This window comes from Mobula hypostoma, chromosome 30 (assembly GCF_963921235.1).
Source record: "Mobula hypostoma chromosome 30, sMobHyp1.1, whole genome shotgun sequence".
NCBI lineage: Eukaryota > Metazoa > Chordata > Chondrichthyes > Myliobatiformes > Myliobatidae > Mobula > Mobula hypostoma.
In genome coordinates, this window is record NC_086126.1 from 12,918,443 (window position 1) to 12,934,091 (window position 15,649).

A 15,649-nucleotide genomic window follows, 5' to 3' on the forward strand; every position below is an offset into this window, starting at 1 on the left:
TAATCCAAAGGGTTTGGTAATTTAGATGTAGAATTAACAGATCTCTGAAGTGAGTTACAGGCTGGGATCTAATCCAGGGGTTCAGGAGGTTTTCTGTAGATTAATAGTACCCTGAGTGTGGGTTACAGACCAGGAGGTTTATATAGAGAATTACAGATCCCTAGGAAGGGGTTACAAGCTGGGATTGATTCCAGAAGTCCAGGGGATTTTTATATAGAATAACAGATCCCCAGAATGGATGGTGACACCTGGGCTGTGGGAACACCGGTGACTTTGCCCTCCCCAACGCCTGACACCCTTCACAGATGATACGGTGAATGCCACAGGCCAGAGAGGGAGAGGGGGTTTGCACCATGAGCTGCTCAGGTAGGCTGTGGCGTAATGAGAGACCACGGGCTGGAGGTGGGCATCGTCCGCAGGGCGCCACTCGGTGGCCGAAGTGAACAAGAAGTCCAGAGACCCGCTGGTGACCCACGGGGCCGCTCTGCCGGTCACAGGCTTAGAGGGGGATGCTCTCCAAGGGGAATTCCCCCTGTGGGGGGGGGGCAAAGGTAGCTTGCAGCGACCCAGAGGGGAGAACTTGCCCCCGGTGGTTTAGGACAATAGCCCAGCCAACAGTATAAATGAAGAGGTTGTGGACTCCGGGAAGGGGAAGTCGAGGGAACACACACCATCCCTCATCGAGGGGTCAGAAGTGGAAAGGGTGAGTGGTTTCAAGTTCCTGGATGCCAGCGTCCTTTGGGCGCGCCACTTTGATTAAGTCGCAAAGAAGGCAGGCGTTGGCTATATTTTGTGAGGATTTTGAGGGGATTTTGATAGGTCACCAAAGACTGGGGGGAGAGAGGGGGGGAGAGGGACTGCAGAGACCATTCTGACTGGCTGCATCAGTGTCTAGTATGGGGGGGGGGCACTGCACAGAATCATAAAAAGCTGCAGAGGGCTGTAAACTTAGCCAGATCCATCATGGGCACCGACCTCCCCAGGACATCTTCAAGGAGCAATGCGTCCGTTACCAAGGACCCCCACCACTCAGGATGTAACCTCTGCTCACTGTTACCATCAGGGAGGAGGTACAGGGGCCTGAAGACACACACTCAATGATTCAGGAACAGCTTCTTCCCCTCTGCCGTCCGATTTCTGAACGGCCCATTAACTCGTGAACACTACCTCATTATTTTGGCTCTCTTTTTGCACACGTACCTTTCTGTACCTGGGTACACCTGCTTGTTAATGCAAATCAGCCAATCGCGTGGCAGCGACTCGATGCATAAAAGCACGCAGACACGGTCAAGAGGTTCGGTTGTCGTCCGGACCGGACATCGGAATGGGGTGGGGGGGGGGGATGGAAGAAATGTGATCGAAGTGACCTTGACCGTGGGATGATTGTCGGTGCCAGATGGGGTGGTTTGAGTGTCTCAGAAGCCTCCGATCCCCTGGGATTTTCATGCACAGCGCTCTCTAGAGAATGGTGTGAAAAACCAGATGTATATGCACAATGAGTGGAAATCTGTTTTGAAATCGCCTTGTCAATGAGAGAGGTCAGAGGAGAATGGCCAGACTGGTTCAAGCTGACAGAAACTCAAATAACCACCCGTTACAACAGCGGTGTGCGGAAGAGCATCTCTGAACACACAACCCGTTGAACCTTGGGTGGGCTACGGCAGGAGAACGTACACTGAATGGGACACTTTACTAGGCAGGAGCTGGCTAATAAAATGGACACTGACTGTGTATACAAAAGTATATTGACACTACTTTATGTCTAGACGTTATATGTCACAGCGGCTGCAGTTACTGCTGCCACATACCCACAAATTTTACAATGCATGTCAGTGATCATAAACTTGATTCTGATGGGCTTCATCTGGTTCAAAGTTCTAAGTAAATATTATCATCAAACGTCACCACATACAACCCTGAGGTTCATTTTCCTGCGGACATACTCAGTAAATCTATAGAATAGTAACTGTAAACAGGATCAGTGAAAGATCAACCAGAGTGCAGAAGACGACCAACTGCGCAGAGGCAAATATAAATAAATAGCAATAAATAATGAGAACATGAGCGAGAGAGTCTTTAAAGTGAGATCATTAGTTGGGGGAACATCTCAATGGATGGGCGAGTGAGTGTAGTTATCCCCTTTTGTTCGGGAGCCTGATGGTCGAGGGGTGGTAACTGTTCCTGAACCTGGTGGTGCGAGTCCTGAGGCTCCTGTATCTTCTTACTGATGGCAGCAGCGAGAAAGGAGCATGGCCTGGGTGGTGAGACAGGGGCTACCAAATGTCAAAGCTGCAGTGATCCACACGGCAGAGGTCTGAAGGGCAGTTTTGGATGGATCGTTGTTCAAAGGCAAGGCACAGCGGATGCCGACGCCGGAGCGGAAATCAAAACGGTGGAGGAAGACCGACAGCCGACGTTTCAGGGACTGATGCCCGGTCTCCACCTGGAACAGGGCAGCATCCTTCCACAGATGCTGCCCGACCTGCCGGTGTTCTTCCGGCACTTTGGAACACATCGCAGCAAATTTCAATGACCCGGGTATGGCTTCAGTGGACTGGGGAGTAGGGAATAATGTGAGTCCCGCTTCTGATGGAGGGAGAAATTAGAGAAGGCCCCTCATTAGCCTAGAATTAGTTGGGATTGACGACCCGACGTTTTGGTAGCAGAACGGGAGCAGTTCGGTGCCGTATAACGTTAGTGAGAAACGGAGCATCTTTTTAAATAGCGGGGCTTTGGAAAACACCCATCCGCTTAGGTTAGGACAGCCAGCGTGCAGATACGGTGAGGGCTGGAGTTCAGGGTGTGGAGATCTCAAGGCGACTTGTACAGCGCCGAGGCGTTTCCGCCACCCGAGGCAAGGAAGACAATTTTGGTCCCAAGGTAGGGTCTCGACTGTGGTCTTTTTTCCGTCGATGCTCTGCCGGCGTTTGCGTGAGTGTGTGCGTGTGTTGGAAAGGGTCGGTCTCCTTACTCAAGAACGGGTGTACTTGGCAAGAGAGAGAGTGCGGGTGAAGACCGAACTGAGTGGTTCCTGGGGGTGGGGGTGGGGGTGGGGTGGGCTTTCGTATGAGGGAGTCGTCGAGTAAATTTCTCTGGGGTTTCGAAGGAGAGATCGCGTTGAAACATTTTAACGGGGCGTTTTCCCTGCTCGGACCAGGGAGTCTAGGACCAGGAAGTGAGTGAGTGTGTGTGTGTGTGTGTGAGAGACCATCTCAGGGTTAAGGCTCGGCTGCCCGGGAGACTGGGATGAGGTGAAATTCCTTCACTCAAAGGGCTGGGGGACCCTTGGATCTTTCCGCCTGCGCACCGGGCGATCGGGCTACCGAGGGATTGGTCTCTCGCGGCCGCCAGCCTACCTGCTCCGTTTCAGAAACTACGGCGAAGGAAGGTTCGGAGCGGGGTTCAGGATGGGATTGAGTGTCGGGGCAGCACTCCAGCAGGCTCCCGGGGAACCCCTCTCCACCAGCAGGACTCGCCCCGTGCGAGAATCCTGGAGAGTGGGTCTCAGCAGGGACCCGCTCTCACCGCAGACCCCTGGGGAGCTCTCCGCCGCCGGGGCCGCAAGACCGTGAACTCGGGTGCAGTCCCGGGAAAGGCTCGGCGACAGCCAGAAGTCGATTTTGAAATACAAGATGCAGGGACACGGTGACTCGGTCTCGCCCCTCACTCCATATAGACAGACACATACATCGGGAACGCAAAATATTCTGTAAATGCTGGAAATCTTGACACACGCACGCACGCACGCACACCAAGTGTTGTAGGAACTCAGTAAGGCAGCATCGTACATGCACAGTATGCGGGCGACCTAGCGGGCAGAACTGCCGACTCGCACCTCCGGGAGACGCCGGGTTCGATCCTGCATCCCTCACACTGTCTACGTGGAGCCCGCAGGCTCCCCGCCCCCGCCTCAACAATGTACATGAGTGGGGTTACCCCCCCCCCCGCGCGACACCTTGCGTCCTGGCCCCAGTGTGCGTGCCTGTGTGTGTGTGTGTGTGTGTGTGTGTGTGTGTGTGAGTGTGAGAGAGTGCACGTATTTAACGGGCCGAAGGGGCGGTGCAGCGGACTGTCAACTCGACCCGCCACGTCGGTGCCCCTCACCCGGTATTTGGCGCAGAGGTCGGGAGAGGGGAACAGGAACCCCCCCACACACCTCCCACCCTCTTCCCCCTCCCGCACCCCCGCATCCCACACTCCCCACCCCCCGTGTCACTCACGCTTGAGCGGCGGATCGGTACCTTGGTGAGGGTCGAGCGGAGCAGGAAGAGAGCGAGCTGTAAATGCAGGAGAGTCAGTGTCGAGGGCAGATCCATTTCTTCAGCCGGCTGGGCGCAGGAGGGGTTGGGGAGGGTGGGAGAAGGGGGGTGGTTTGAGAGACCACCCCCGCCACCTCTTAGCTCGGGCTCGGAATTCTGCACGCCATGTTCCGTCCAGCGCTAGACCCGGTTCCGGGGAGACCCTTCCTCCTCTCCCGTTATTCCTCAGAAGAAGTGGTCTGGGTCCTCGAGCGATGCTGTCCCGGGGGTATTGCCCATCTCCTGGCGTCCGCCGCCCGCTGTCCGCTGTCCGCTTCTCAGTGTCCAGGCGAGCACCCCGTCTCTGAAAGGAAATCCCCTCCGCTGGGTCTTGCTCCCCCGCTCCTCTCTCTGTGTCGCCGCGCCGCCACTCTCGCTTCGCTTAGACACAGACCCAGGGCTTTTCCCATTGGCCTACCGCTCATGTGACTCTTATGGGTAGATGGGTAACCCTTTCCTGCCCGGCTAGCGGGTTGCGGGGGCGGGGGGGGGGTGGGGGCGGGTCGCCTAGTCCGGCTCTCGGACGCGCACGACAAGTTTCGGGGAGTGGACTTGCTCTCGAACTCCCTGCCTACCCATTCCGGAACGCCTTCTCTCTCTCTCTACCCCCCGGCCGCTGTCAGTCTCTCTCTCTCTACCCCCCGGCCGCTGTCAGTCTTTCTCTCTCTCTCTCTCTCTCTCTCTCTCTCTCTCTCTCTCTCTCTCTCTGTCCGTCTCTCGATCGACCTGTCTCTCTCTCCCGCGACACACGTCCTGCGTGTGCTCTCACTCTGCGGACGAGTCAAGAAATTACGGTTGCCCCGAGGACCGGCCCGACCGTTCCCACCGAAGGCTCACGAAGGGAGTCTCTACCCTCACATCCAGCGCCGCGACTCTGTCCAAATAATCGGTGCCGTGACAACCCCCCCCCACTATCCCAGTATCCCGCGCTGTGACCCTCTACCCCAATAAACAGCGTTGTGACTCTCTATCACAATCAAATCAAGTCTTTTGTCTTTTAACCATATTTATACAGTCAAACGTGACAATGTTTTTTCAGACCAGGATATAAAACACCGACATCATTACCCAGGTATAACATAGAGTAACTTAGGAAAGTAAGAATTAAAACTACAAATGAATTATGCATAAATAACAAACCAAATTGCATATATTAAATACTGTCAGGTACAGAACAGTGACACTTTGAATGCGATGCGGCAGGGAGTTCAGAATCCTGATGGCCAAAGGGAAGAAACTGTTTCCCATCCTGACTGTTCTTGTCTTTACGCATCGGAGTCTCCTGCCTGATGGTAGAAAGTCAAAGAGGATGCTGGATGGACGGGTGGGGTCCTTGATAATACTGAGGGTCCTGCGTACACAGCGCTCCTGATAAATGTCCCTCTCTCGGAGCGCTTAACAACTCTCTACAGATTCGCAGAGGGGGATGGTTCATCTGCACCTCCCCGACGTCCACAATGATTTCCTTGGACTTCTTCATGTCCAGGAGTTAGGTTGTTCTTGTCACGCCAGTCCACCACCCACCCCTCTCTGCACTCCGACTTGAGGAGGTTTGAGATGGAGACCTGCGCCGGTAGAGTGAAGCGCAGCGGGCTGAGCACACCGCGCTGGGGAGCGCCGGCGCTCGGCGTAATGGGACATGAGACTTCGCTGCCCAATTGGCCTGGCGGTGGCCTTTCTGCCGGGAAGTCCAGGATCCAGATGCAGAGGGGGGGGGGGGGTGCCGAGATGCAGCGAGGACAGTTCCTCGGTGTTCCCGCCCAGTGCTGGGCCACTCTATCCCTGTATCAAGTGCTGTGACACTCCGTCCCAGTAGTCATGAGACCATAAGACCTTAATACCGAGGAGCAGAATTAGGCCATTCAGCCCATCGAGTCTGCTCCGCTATTCCATCATGGCTGATCCCGGATCCCTCTCAAACCCGTACTCTTCCTTTCTCGCCATGTCCTTTGATACCCTGACCAATCAGGAAAAGATCAACTTTCGCCTTAAATGTACTCATGGACTTGGCCTCCACCGCAGTCTGTGGCAGGACATTCCACCGATTTACTACTCTCTGGATTAAAAAAAAATCCACTTTATCTCTGTTCTAATGGGTTGCCCCTCACTTTAAGGCTGTGCCCTCCAGTTCCGGATACCCCCACCACAGGAAATATCCTCTCCACATCCACCTTATCTAGTCCTTTCAACATTCAGTATGTTTCAATGAGATCCCCACCGTATTCTTCTAAATTCCAGCGAGTACAGGCCCAAAGCCCAACGCTCCTCATATGTTAACCCCTTCATTCCCAGAATCATCCTCGTGAACCTCCTCTCGACTCTCCTTTTGAGATATGGTACCCTAAAACCATTGACAGTACTCCAAGTGCGGCCTGTCTTATAAAGGCTCCTTGTTTTTATATTCTATTCCCCTTGAAATAAATGCCAACATTGCATTCGCCTTCTTTACCACAGACTCAACCTGTAAATTAACCTTCTGGGAGCCTTGCATGAGGACTCCTAAGTCCCTCTGCACCTCTGATGTTTGAACCTTCTCCTCATTTAGATAATAGACCACAACATTGCTCCTTTCACCAAAATGCCTGATTCCATCTGCCACTTTTTTGCCTATTTTTCCAGTTTGTCTAAGTCCTGCTGCAATCACATTGCTTCCTCAGCACTACCTACCCCTCCAACTATCTTCATGCCATCCAGAAACTTTGCCACAGAGCCAACAATTCCATTATCTAAATCACTGACAAACAACGTGAAAAGTAGCGGTCCCAATACCGACCCCTGAGGAACACCACTAGTCACTGGCAGCCAACTAGAAAAAGCCCCTTGTATTCCCACTCAGTGCCTCCTGCTTGTTAGCCATTCCGCATATCCATGTCAGTATCATTCCTGTAATCTCATTCTATTTCGTCTTACCAAGCTGTCTCATGTATTGCACTGTATCAAACATCTTCTGAAACTCCAGGGAAATGACATCCACTGCCTCTCCTTTGTCCACCCTGATTGTTACTTCCTCAAATAACTAACAGGTTTGTCAGGCAAGATTTACCTTCACAGAAACCATGCTGACTTTGACTTATTTTATCACCAGTCTCCAAGTGCCTCAAAACCTTAGTAATAGACTCCAACACTTTCCCAGCCACTGAGGTTAGGCTGACTGGCCTATAATTTCCTTTCTTTTGCCTTCCTCCCTTCTTAAAGTGTGGAGTGACATTTTCAATCTTCCAGTCCTCTGGGACCATGCCAGAATCAAGTGATTTGTGAAAGATCATGACCAATGCATCCGTTATCTCTTCAGCAACCTCTCTCAGGACTCTGGGATGTAGTCTCTCTGGCCCAGGTGACTTGTCTACCTTAAAACCTTTGAGTTTGCCTGGCACTTTTCCCTTTGTAATAGTAATGGCACTCACTCCTGCTCCCTGACACTCACGGACCTCTGGCACACTGCTAGTGTCTTCCGTAGTGAGGACAGATGCAAATTACCCATTAAGTTCATCTGCCATTTCTTTGTCCCCCATTACTACCTCACCAGCATCATTTTCCAGTGGCCCAATATCAACTCACACCTCCCTTACACTTTTCATATAACTGAAAAATCTTTTGGTATCCTGCTTTATATTATTGGCTAGTCCTCCCTCATATTTCATCTTTTCCATTCTTATTTAGTTGCCTTTTGTTAGATTTTAAAAGCTTCCCCATCATCCAGCTTCCCATTCACTTTTACTACCTTATATGCCCTTTCCTTGGCTTTTATGCTGTCTTTAACTTCCCTTGTCAGCCACAGTTGCCTACCCCTGCCACTTGAGAACGTCTTCCTCTGTGGGACATAACGTATCTATCCTGCACCTTGTGAACTATTCCCAGAAACTTCAGCCATCTCTGCTCTGCCATCATCCCTGCCAGTGTCCTCCTGCAGTCCACCTGGGCAAGCTCCTCCCTCGTGCCTCTAGTAATTCCCTTTATTCCATTGCGATACTGATACATGTGAGTCATGCTTCTCCTCGTCAAACTGCGGTACGAATTCAACCATACCGTGATCAATGCTTGTGACATGATCCTTATTGCACGCCCTTTCCAGCTCCCTTTGCAATCTCAACCCCACATCTTGGCTACTATTTGGAGGCCTCCATACGATTCCCATAATGTGTTTTTTTTTTCACCCTTAACTCCACCCACAAAGATTCAACATTCTCTGGCCCTATGTCACCTCTTTCTAAAGTTGCAATTCCATCTCCAATCAACAGAGCCACACCACCGCCATCTATGCCTTCCTGCCTGTCCCTTCAATACAAAGTATATCCTTCGATGTTAAGCTCCCAACGATTGCCTTCTTTCAGCCACGGATCTATATTTGCGCAACGAGCTCGTCCGCCTTATTCCGAATGCTACGCGCATTTAAATACAGCACCATCCGTCTCGCATACTTTCCTCTTTTGAATTTTGCCTCTGTGGTACGATTTAACTCTATGCTCCGTCTGCATTTGTACCCAATCATTGGCTTGTCCTTCCTTACATTCACGTTACACCCATCATCTACTTGTAATCGTGCTGGTTCATCCTCAGCTCTGTCATACTGGTTGCCATCCCCCTGTCATGTTCGTTGAAACCACTCCCAACAGTTCTTGTAAATCTTCCTGCAAGAATATTGGTCCCCCTTGGATTCAAGTGCAACCCGTCCCTTTTGTACAGGTCCCACCTGACCCAGAAGAGGTCTGGATGATCCAGGAATCTGAATCCCTGTCTCCTGCTGCAATTCTTCAGCCAAACACTTATCCGCCACCTCATTCTATTCCTATCCTCACTGTCGCGTGGTACAGGCTGCATTTCCGAGATTTAAGGTACCACTTCTCAGCTCGTTCCTAACTCCCTGTATTCCTTTTTGAGGACCTCCTCTCTTCTTCTCCCTAGGTCATTGGTACCAATCTGTACCACGGCCTCTGGCTGCTCACCCTCCCTTTTCAGGATATTTTGGACACGTCCAGAAACATCGTGGACCCTGGCACCTGGGAGGCAAACTACCATCCGTGTTTCCTTTCCATGCCCACAGAATCGCCTATCTGCCCCCCAACTATACAGTCTCCTATTGCTACTGGCATCCTCGCAAGTTGGGGACACAAAGGTTGGGGGTGTTGTGGGTAGTGTGAAGGGCTGTCAGAGGTTACAGCGGGACATCAGTAGGATGCAAAACTGGGCTGAGAAGTGGCAGATGGAGTTTAACCCAGAGAAGTGTGAGGTGGTTCATTTTGGTAGGTCAAATATGATGGCAGAATATAGTATTAATGGTAAGACTCTTGGCAGTGTGGAGGATCAGAGGGATCTTGGGGTCTGAGTCCATAGGACGCTCAAAACTGCTGTGCAGGTTGGCTCTGTGGTTAAGAAAGCATACGGTGCATTAGTCTTCATCAAGCATGGGACTGAGTTTAAGAGCCGAGAGGTAAATTTGCAGCTATATAGGACCCTGGTCAGACCCCACTTGGAGTACTGAGCTCAGTTCTGGTCGCCTCACTACAGGAAGGATGTGGAAACCATAGAAAGGGTGCAGAGGAGATTTACAAGGATGTTACCTGGATTGGGGAGCATGCCTGATGAGAATAGGTTGAGTGAACTTGGTCTTTTCTCCTAGGAGCGACGGAGGATGAGAGATGACCTGACAGAAGTGTACAAGATGATGAGAGGCATTGATCATGTGGATAGTCAGAGGCTTTTTCTCAGGGCTGAAATGGCTAGCATGAGAGGACACAGTTTTAAGGTGCTTGGAAGTAGGTACTGAGGAGATGTCAGGGGTAAGTTTTTTACTCAGTGCGTGGAAAGGGCTGCCGGCAATGGTGGTGGAGGCGGATACGATAGGGTCTTTTAAGAGACTCCTGGATAGGTACATGGAGCTTAGAAAAGTTGAGGACTCTGGGTAAGCCTAACGTAAGGACATGTTTGGCACAGCTTTGTGGGCCAAAAGGCCTGTATTGTGCTGTAGGTTTTTGATGTTTCTATGTTTCACTAACCTGCTGAGCTACAAGGCCACATTCAGTGCCAGAGGCATCATCACTGTTGCTTACCTCAGGTAGGTCCCCCACCCCCCAACAGTACTCAAAATGGAGTACTTATTGCTGAAGGGGACAGCCACAGGGGTGCTCTCCACTATCTGACGTTCTCTCTTCCCTCTCCTGACAGTCACCCCTTTACCTGCCTCCTGTAGCCTTGGGGCGACTACCCCCCTGTAGCTCCTGTCTATCACCGCTTCACTTTCCCTAACAAACTGAAAGTCATCGAGCTGCAGCTCCAATTCCCTAGCACTGTCTCGAAGGAGCTGCCAGTCGATGCTCCTGGTGCAGATGTGGTCATCGGGGAAGGCTGGGAGTCTCCCGGAAATCCCACTCCTGACACCCAGAACAGAACGCTGGCTCCATAGACATACTCCCTGCCCGCTCTGGAGTTCTTGTTGAGCCAAAGCCTTACTGCTCTGACTCTGGACTGCTCCAACGATGACCACACCGCTCGGTGGTACCTCTCTTTTAGAGAATGGGCTTTTTCAAGCTCTTTGTCGGACCTGCATGGGAACACTCCTGCTGGACCCCAGTGATCGGTGTGTGACACTCCGTCGCCCTAAAAAGTGTTGAGACGCTCGCTGTCCCTATTCCGACTGCAGTGAAAAGCTGTCCCAGTAACCAGCGCTGTGGTACTCTGTCTCAATAACCATTGCTGTGACACTGGTCCCAAACCAGTGTTGTGTCTCTGTCCCAATAGCCAGTGCCGTGACGCCCTGTCCCTCTCCTAGTGTCGTAACACCTTGTCTCTGTCACTACGTTCGGATATGGCCCAAATTTGAGCACCAGACACTCAAGCAGGTCGATAGTTCTCAGACTTTAATGCAGACAGAGTTAGAAGGAAAAGCAAACAAGCAGGGCTGTTAACTGAAACTCTCAAATGGAAAACAAAGCCATCTCTCTGGCCCTACGTTCCTCCTTAGAACACCTGCAGAATAAAGACGCATACGTAAGGCTTCTTTTCATTGACTACAGCTCTGTCTTTAATACCATCATTCCAAATAAACTGATTCCTAAGCTCCGGAACCTGGGCCTTAGCACTCAGATCTGCTGCTGGATTTTCAACTTCCTCACAGACAGGACCCAGGCTGTAAAAATAGGGGACAAGCTCTCCTCTACAATCACTCTGCGCACTGGTGCCCCACAAGGCTGTGTCTCAGCCCCCCTGCTGTACTCACTGTACACCCATGATTGTGTAGCCAAGTTTCCATCGAACTCAATATATAAGTTTGCTGATGACACAACAATTGTAGGCCGTATCTCGGGTAATGATGAGTTTGAGTACAGAGAGGAAATTAAGAACCTGGTGGCATGGTGCGAAGACAATAACCCATCCCTCAATGTCAGCAAGACGAAGGAATTGATTGTTGACTTCAGAAGGAGTAGCGGACCCCATTTACATCGGTGGGGCGCAAGTGGAACAGGTCAAAAGCTTTAAGTTCCTCAGTGTCAATATCACAAATGACCTGACTTGGTCCAACCAAGCAGAGTCCACTGCCAAGAAGGCCCACCAGCACATTTACTTCCTGAGAAAACTAAAGAAATTTGGCCTGTCCCCTAAAACCCTCACTAATTTTTATAGATGCACTGTAGAAAGCATTCTTCTAGGGTGCATCACAACCTGGTATGGAAGTTGTCCTGTCCAAGACCGAAAGAAGCTGCAGAAGATCGTGAACACGGCGCAACACATCACACAAACCAATCTTCCGTCCGTGGACTCACTTTACACCGCACCCTGTCGGAGCAGTGCTGCCAGGATAATCAAAGACACGACCCACCCAGCCAACAGACTTTTTGTCCCTCTTCCCTCCAGGAGAAGGTTCAGGAGCTTGAAGACTCGTACGGCCAGATTTGGGGACAGCTTCTTTCCAACTGTGATAAGACTGCTGAACGGATCCTGACCCGGATCTGGGCCGTACCCTCCAAATATCCGGACCTGCCTCTCGGTTTTTTTGCACTACCTTACTTTCCATTTTTCTATTTTCTATTTATGATTTATAATTTAAATTTTTAATACTTACTAATTTTTACTATTTTTAATATTTAATATTTGTAATCCAGGGAGCGGGAAGCACAGAATCAAATATCGCTGTGATGATTGTACGTTCTAGTATCAATTGTTTGGCGACAATAAAGTATAAAGCCAACACGGCGGCCGGAAGGAATAACCAAATATAAACCGAGTACTGCTGGTCTGCAAAGTTAGTTGACTCGACAGTCGCAGTTTTTCAGGCAAGGCCGAATGCGAACAGGCAGCGAAGCGCTGCTGTGGTTTGCTCAAGTCTCAATAAGCACTACAATGAAAAGAATGGAGTTAAATACTGTCAGAATGAAATAATAATTAGCTGACAGGCACAAGCGCAATTGCCGTATCTGCTGCGTTGCTGAATCCGTGGTTGTGACAGGCCCCCCTTGCTAGGCGCAGCCTCTGAGGCGCCACAGGCCTGTGTCCGCCGGAAGTCCCGGATCAGCGACTTGTCCAAGATGTCCTTCGCTGGGATCCAAGTACTTTCCTCTGGGCCTTACCCTTCCCAGTCCACAAGGTACTGGACCTTACCACGTCCCCAGTGGGATGCCAGGAAGCGCCGCATGGGATAGACAAGGGAACTATCTATCAGGCAGGGAGGAGGGGGAGGTGGGGTGACTGGTGCCAGGGTAGAAGTAGTAACCGGCTTGAGCTGGGAAACATGGAATACTGGTTCGATGTCAGTGATGCTGGTAGATGCAATCTATAGGACACCTAGTTGACAGCCTTTTACACCACAAATGGTCCCACGTAGCGTGGTGCCAGTCTGCGGCTCTCGACTTTCAGGAGAAGGTCCCCTGATGCCAACCAGACCTCGTCTCCTGGCGTGAATGGCCTTACCTGTCGACGGAGCTGATCAGCCTGTCGGGAATGCTGTTTCTGGGCGCGCAGCAGAGAAGCCCCGGCTCGTCTCCAGGTGCGCTTGTAGCGCTGGATCAGCTATTCGGCAGCAGGAACTCCTACGTCGGTCTCCTGATCTGGGAAGGGCGGGGGCTGGAACCCCTTCCGGCATTCAAAGGGAGACATACCGGTGGAGGGACGACTAGAAGTTATTGTGGGCGATCTCGGCCCAAACCAATTGGGAGCTCCAGGACGTGGGGTTGGAAGAGGCAAGACAGCGCAGGGCTGTCTCCAACTCCTGGTTCACTCTCAGTCTGGCAATTGGACTCGGGGTGGAAAGCATTCCAAAAGCCGGGAAGCGAACTTTGGTCCATGATCAGACACTATGTCTAGAGGAAAGGCGTGGAGCCCGAACACATGTTGAACCATGAGTGTGGCAGTCTCACGAGCCGATGGGAGCTTGGGGAGGGCAATGAAGTGGGCAGCCTTGGAAAATCAATCCACAACGACCAAGATGGGTGTTTGCATTAGACGGGGGCAGACCGATGATGAAATCTACTGAGAGGTGGGACTAGGGGCGGTGGGGCACAGGCAGTGGACATAACAGATCCGCATGACGCTGGCGTGATGCCTTGTTCCCAGCGCAGGTGAGACAGGCAGGTACAAAGTCATGGACATCGTGGGACATAGATAGCCACCAAAATTGTCTGTTTATAAACTCCTGAGTCCGTTGAGTTCCCGGGTGTCCAGCCGGACGGGAGGAGTGACCCCCGCAGCAGGGACAAACAGCCGGTTGGGAGGTCTCCCACCCGGGTCCGGGTCCGAATCTTGGGCCGCCCTCACCTCCGCCTCTATTCCCCAGATCACCGGAGCAGCGATACACGAGCGGGGAAGAATGGACGCCGGGTCGGCGTTGTCCTCAGGAGAGAGAGTCGGCCTTTGTATTCTTTCCGCCGGGACGATTAGGTGAGGATGAAATTGAACCGTGTGAAGAAGAGAGCCCGCCGGGCTTGACGGGAGTTGAGTCTCTTTGCATCCTGAGTACAGGAGCGGTTCTTGTGATCTGTCCAGACCAAGAAAGGATGATCTGCCCCCTCCAGCCAGTGTCGCCATTCCTCCAGGGCCTCCTTGCCGGTCAGAAGCTCCCGGTTCCCAACGTCGTAATTCTTCTCGGCCGGAGTCATGCGACGGGAAAGAAAGGCACAGGGGTGCAGCCGGCTATCCGCAGACCAGCGCAGAGAGAGGACAGCTCCAATGCCTACATCGGATGCATCCATCTCGACAATGAATGGCCGAGATGGGTCTGGCTGTTGCAGCAGCGGGGCAGTGCTGAAACGTCACTTCAGTTCGGAGTATATTTGGTCGGCAGCGTCCGTCCAATGAAATCCTGCCGGGGTCTTCTTGGCGAGTGCACTTGTAGGACCCCCGATAGAGCCGAAATTCCAGATGAAGCGGCGATAAAGGTTCGCCAACCCCATGAAGAGCCATATCTGTTTGACTGTAGACGGTTTGGTCCACCCTGCAACTGCCTGGACTTTACTAGGGTCCATTTGAACACTGGCTGGGGTAAGTATATAGCCCAGAAACGACACCTAGTCTTTATGGAATTCACATTTTTTCAGGCTTGGCGTACAGGTTATTTTCAAGAAGGCATCTGAGTACTCTCCGGACATGCTGGACGTGCTCCTGATGAGAGAGGGAATAGATAAGGATGTCGTCTAAATACACAAACACAAACTGGTTCAACATGTCCCTGAGCACATCGTTAACCAAGGACTGGAACACAGCGGGGGCGTTGGCCAGACCAAAAGCCATCACCAGATATTCATGGTGATCATTAGAGGTGCTAAAAGCCGTTTTCCACTCATCCCCTTCTCTTGTGCGAATCAGATTGTAAGCATTGCGCAAATCAGTTTTGGAAAATATGGTCGCTCCCTGGGGATGTTCAAACGCAGACGCCAGCAAGGGAAGAAGGTGCTGGTTCCTCACAGTAATGTTGTTCAGGGGCTGATAATCGATGCAGGGACGGAGTTTGCCATCTTTCTTGCTTACAGAATAGAAGCCCACTCCTGCCGGCGAGGTTAACGGACGGATAAACCCCATGCTCAATGCCTCCTTAATGTATTCCTCCATGGCCACCGTTTCAGGGCGCGAGAGACCAAGGCAGATCATCCTTTCTTGGTCTGGACAGATCACAAGAACCGCTCCTGTACTCAGGATGCAAAGAGACTCAACTCCCGTCAAGCCCGGCGGGCTCTCTTCTTCACAGGTTCAATTTCATCCTCATCTAATCGTTCCGGCAGAAAGAATACAAAGGCCCCGCGAGAGGCCCCGGGGAGGACTAGTGCCAGGTAGGAGGTCTATGGCACAGTCGTATGGCCGGTGTGGGGGCAGGGGGGTGGCCTTTCTTTTACTGAAAACCTCAAGGAGATCCGCATATTCAGCCGGAA

At 51.8% G+C, this 15,649-nt stretch overlaps 1 protein-coding gene across 5 annotated transcripts in view; it reads right to left on the bottom strand.

Moving 5' to 3' along the window:
- The window catches only part of LOC134339605 (vascular endothelial growth factor A-like), a 46,401-nt gene extending 41,710 nt beyond the window's left edge, over positions 1-4,691 (bottom strand). For 4 of the 5 annotated variants that reach the window (XM_063036265.1, XM_063036266.1, XM_063036262.1 and 1 more), the window contains exon 1: positions 4,221-4,691. In XM_063036265.1, the coding sequence (XP_062892335.1) occupies positions 4,221-4,316 (96 nt within the window). In that variant the 5' untranslated portion in view covers positions 4,317-4,691. The remainder of the gene's footprint in view (positions 1-4,220) is intronic. The other variant, XM_063036263.1, reaches the window with a different exon arrangement.
- Between the last annotated feature and the right edge of the window lie 10,958 nt (positions 4,692-15,649).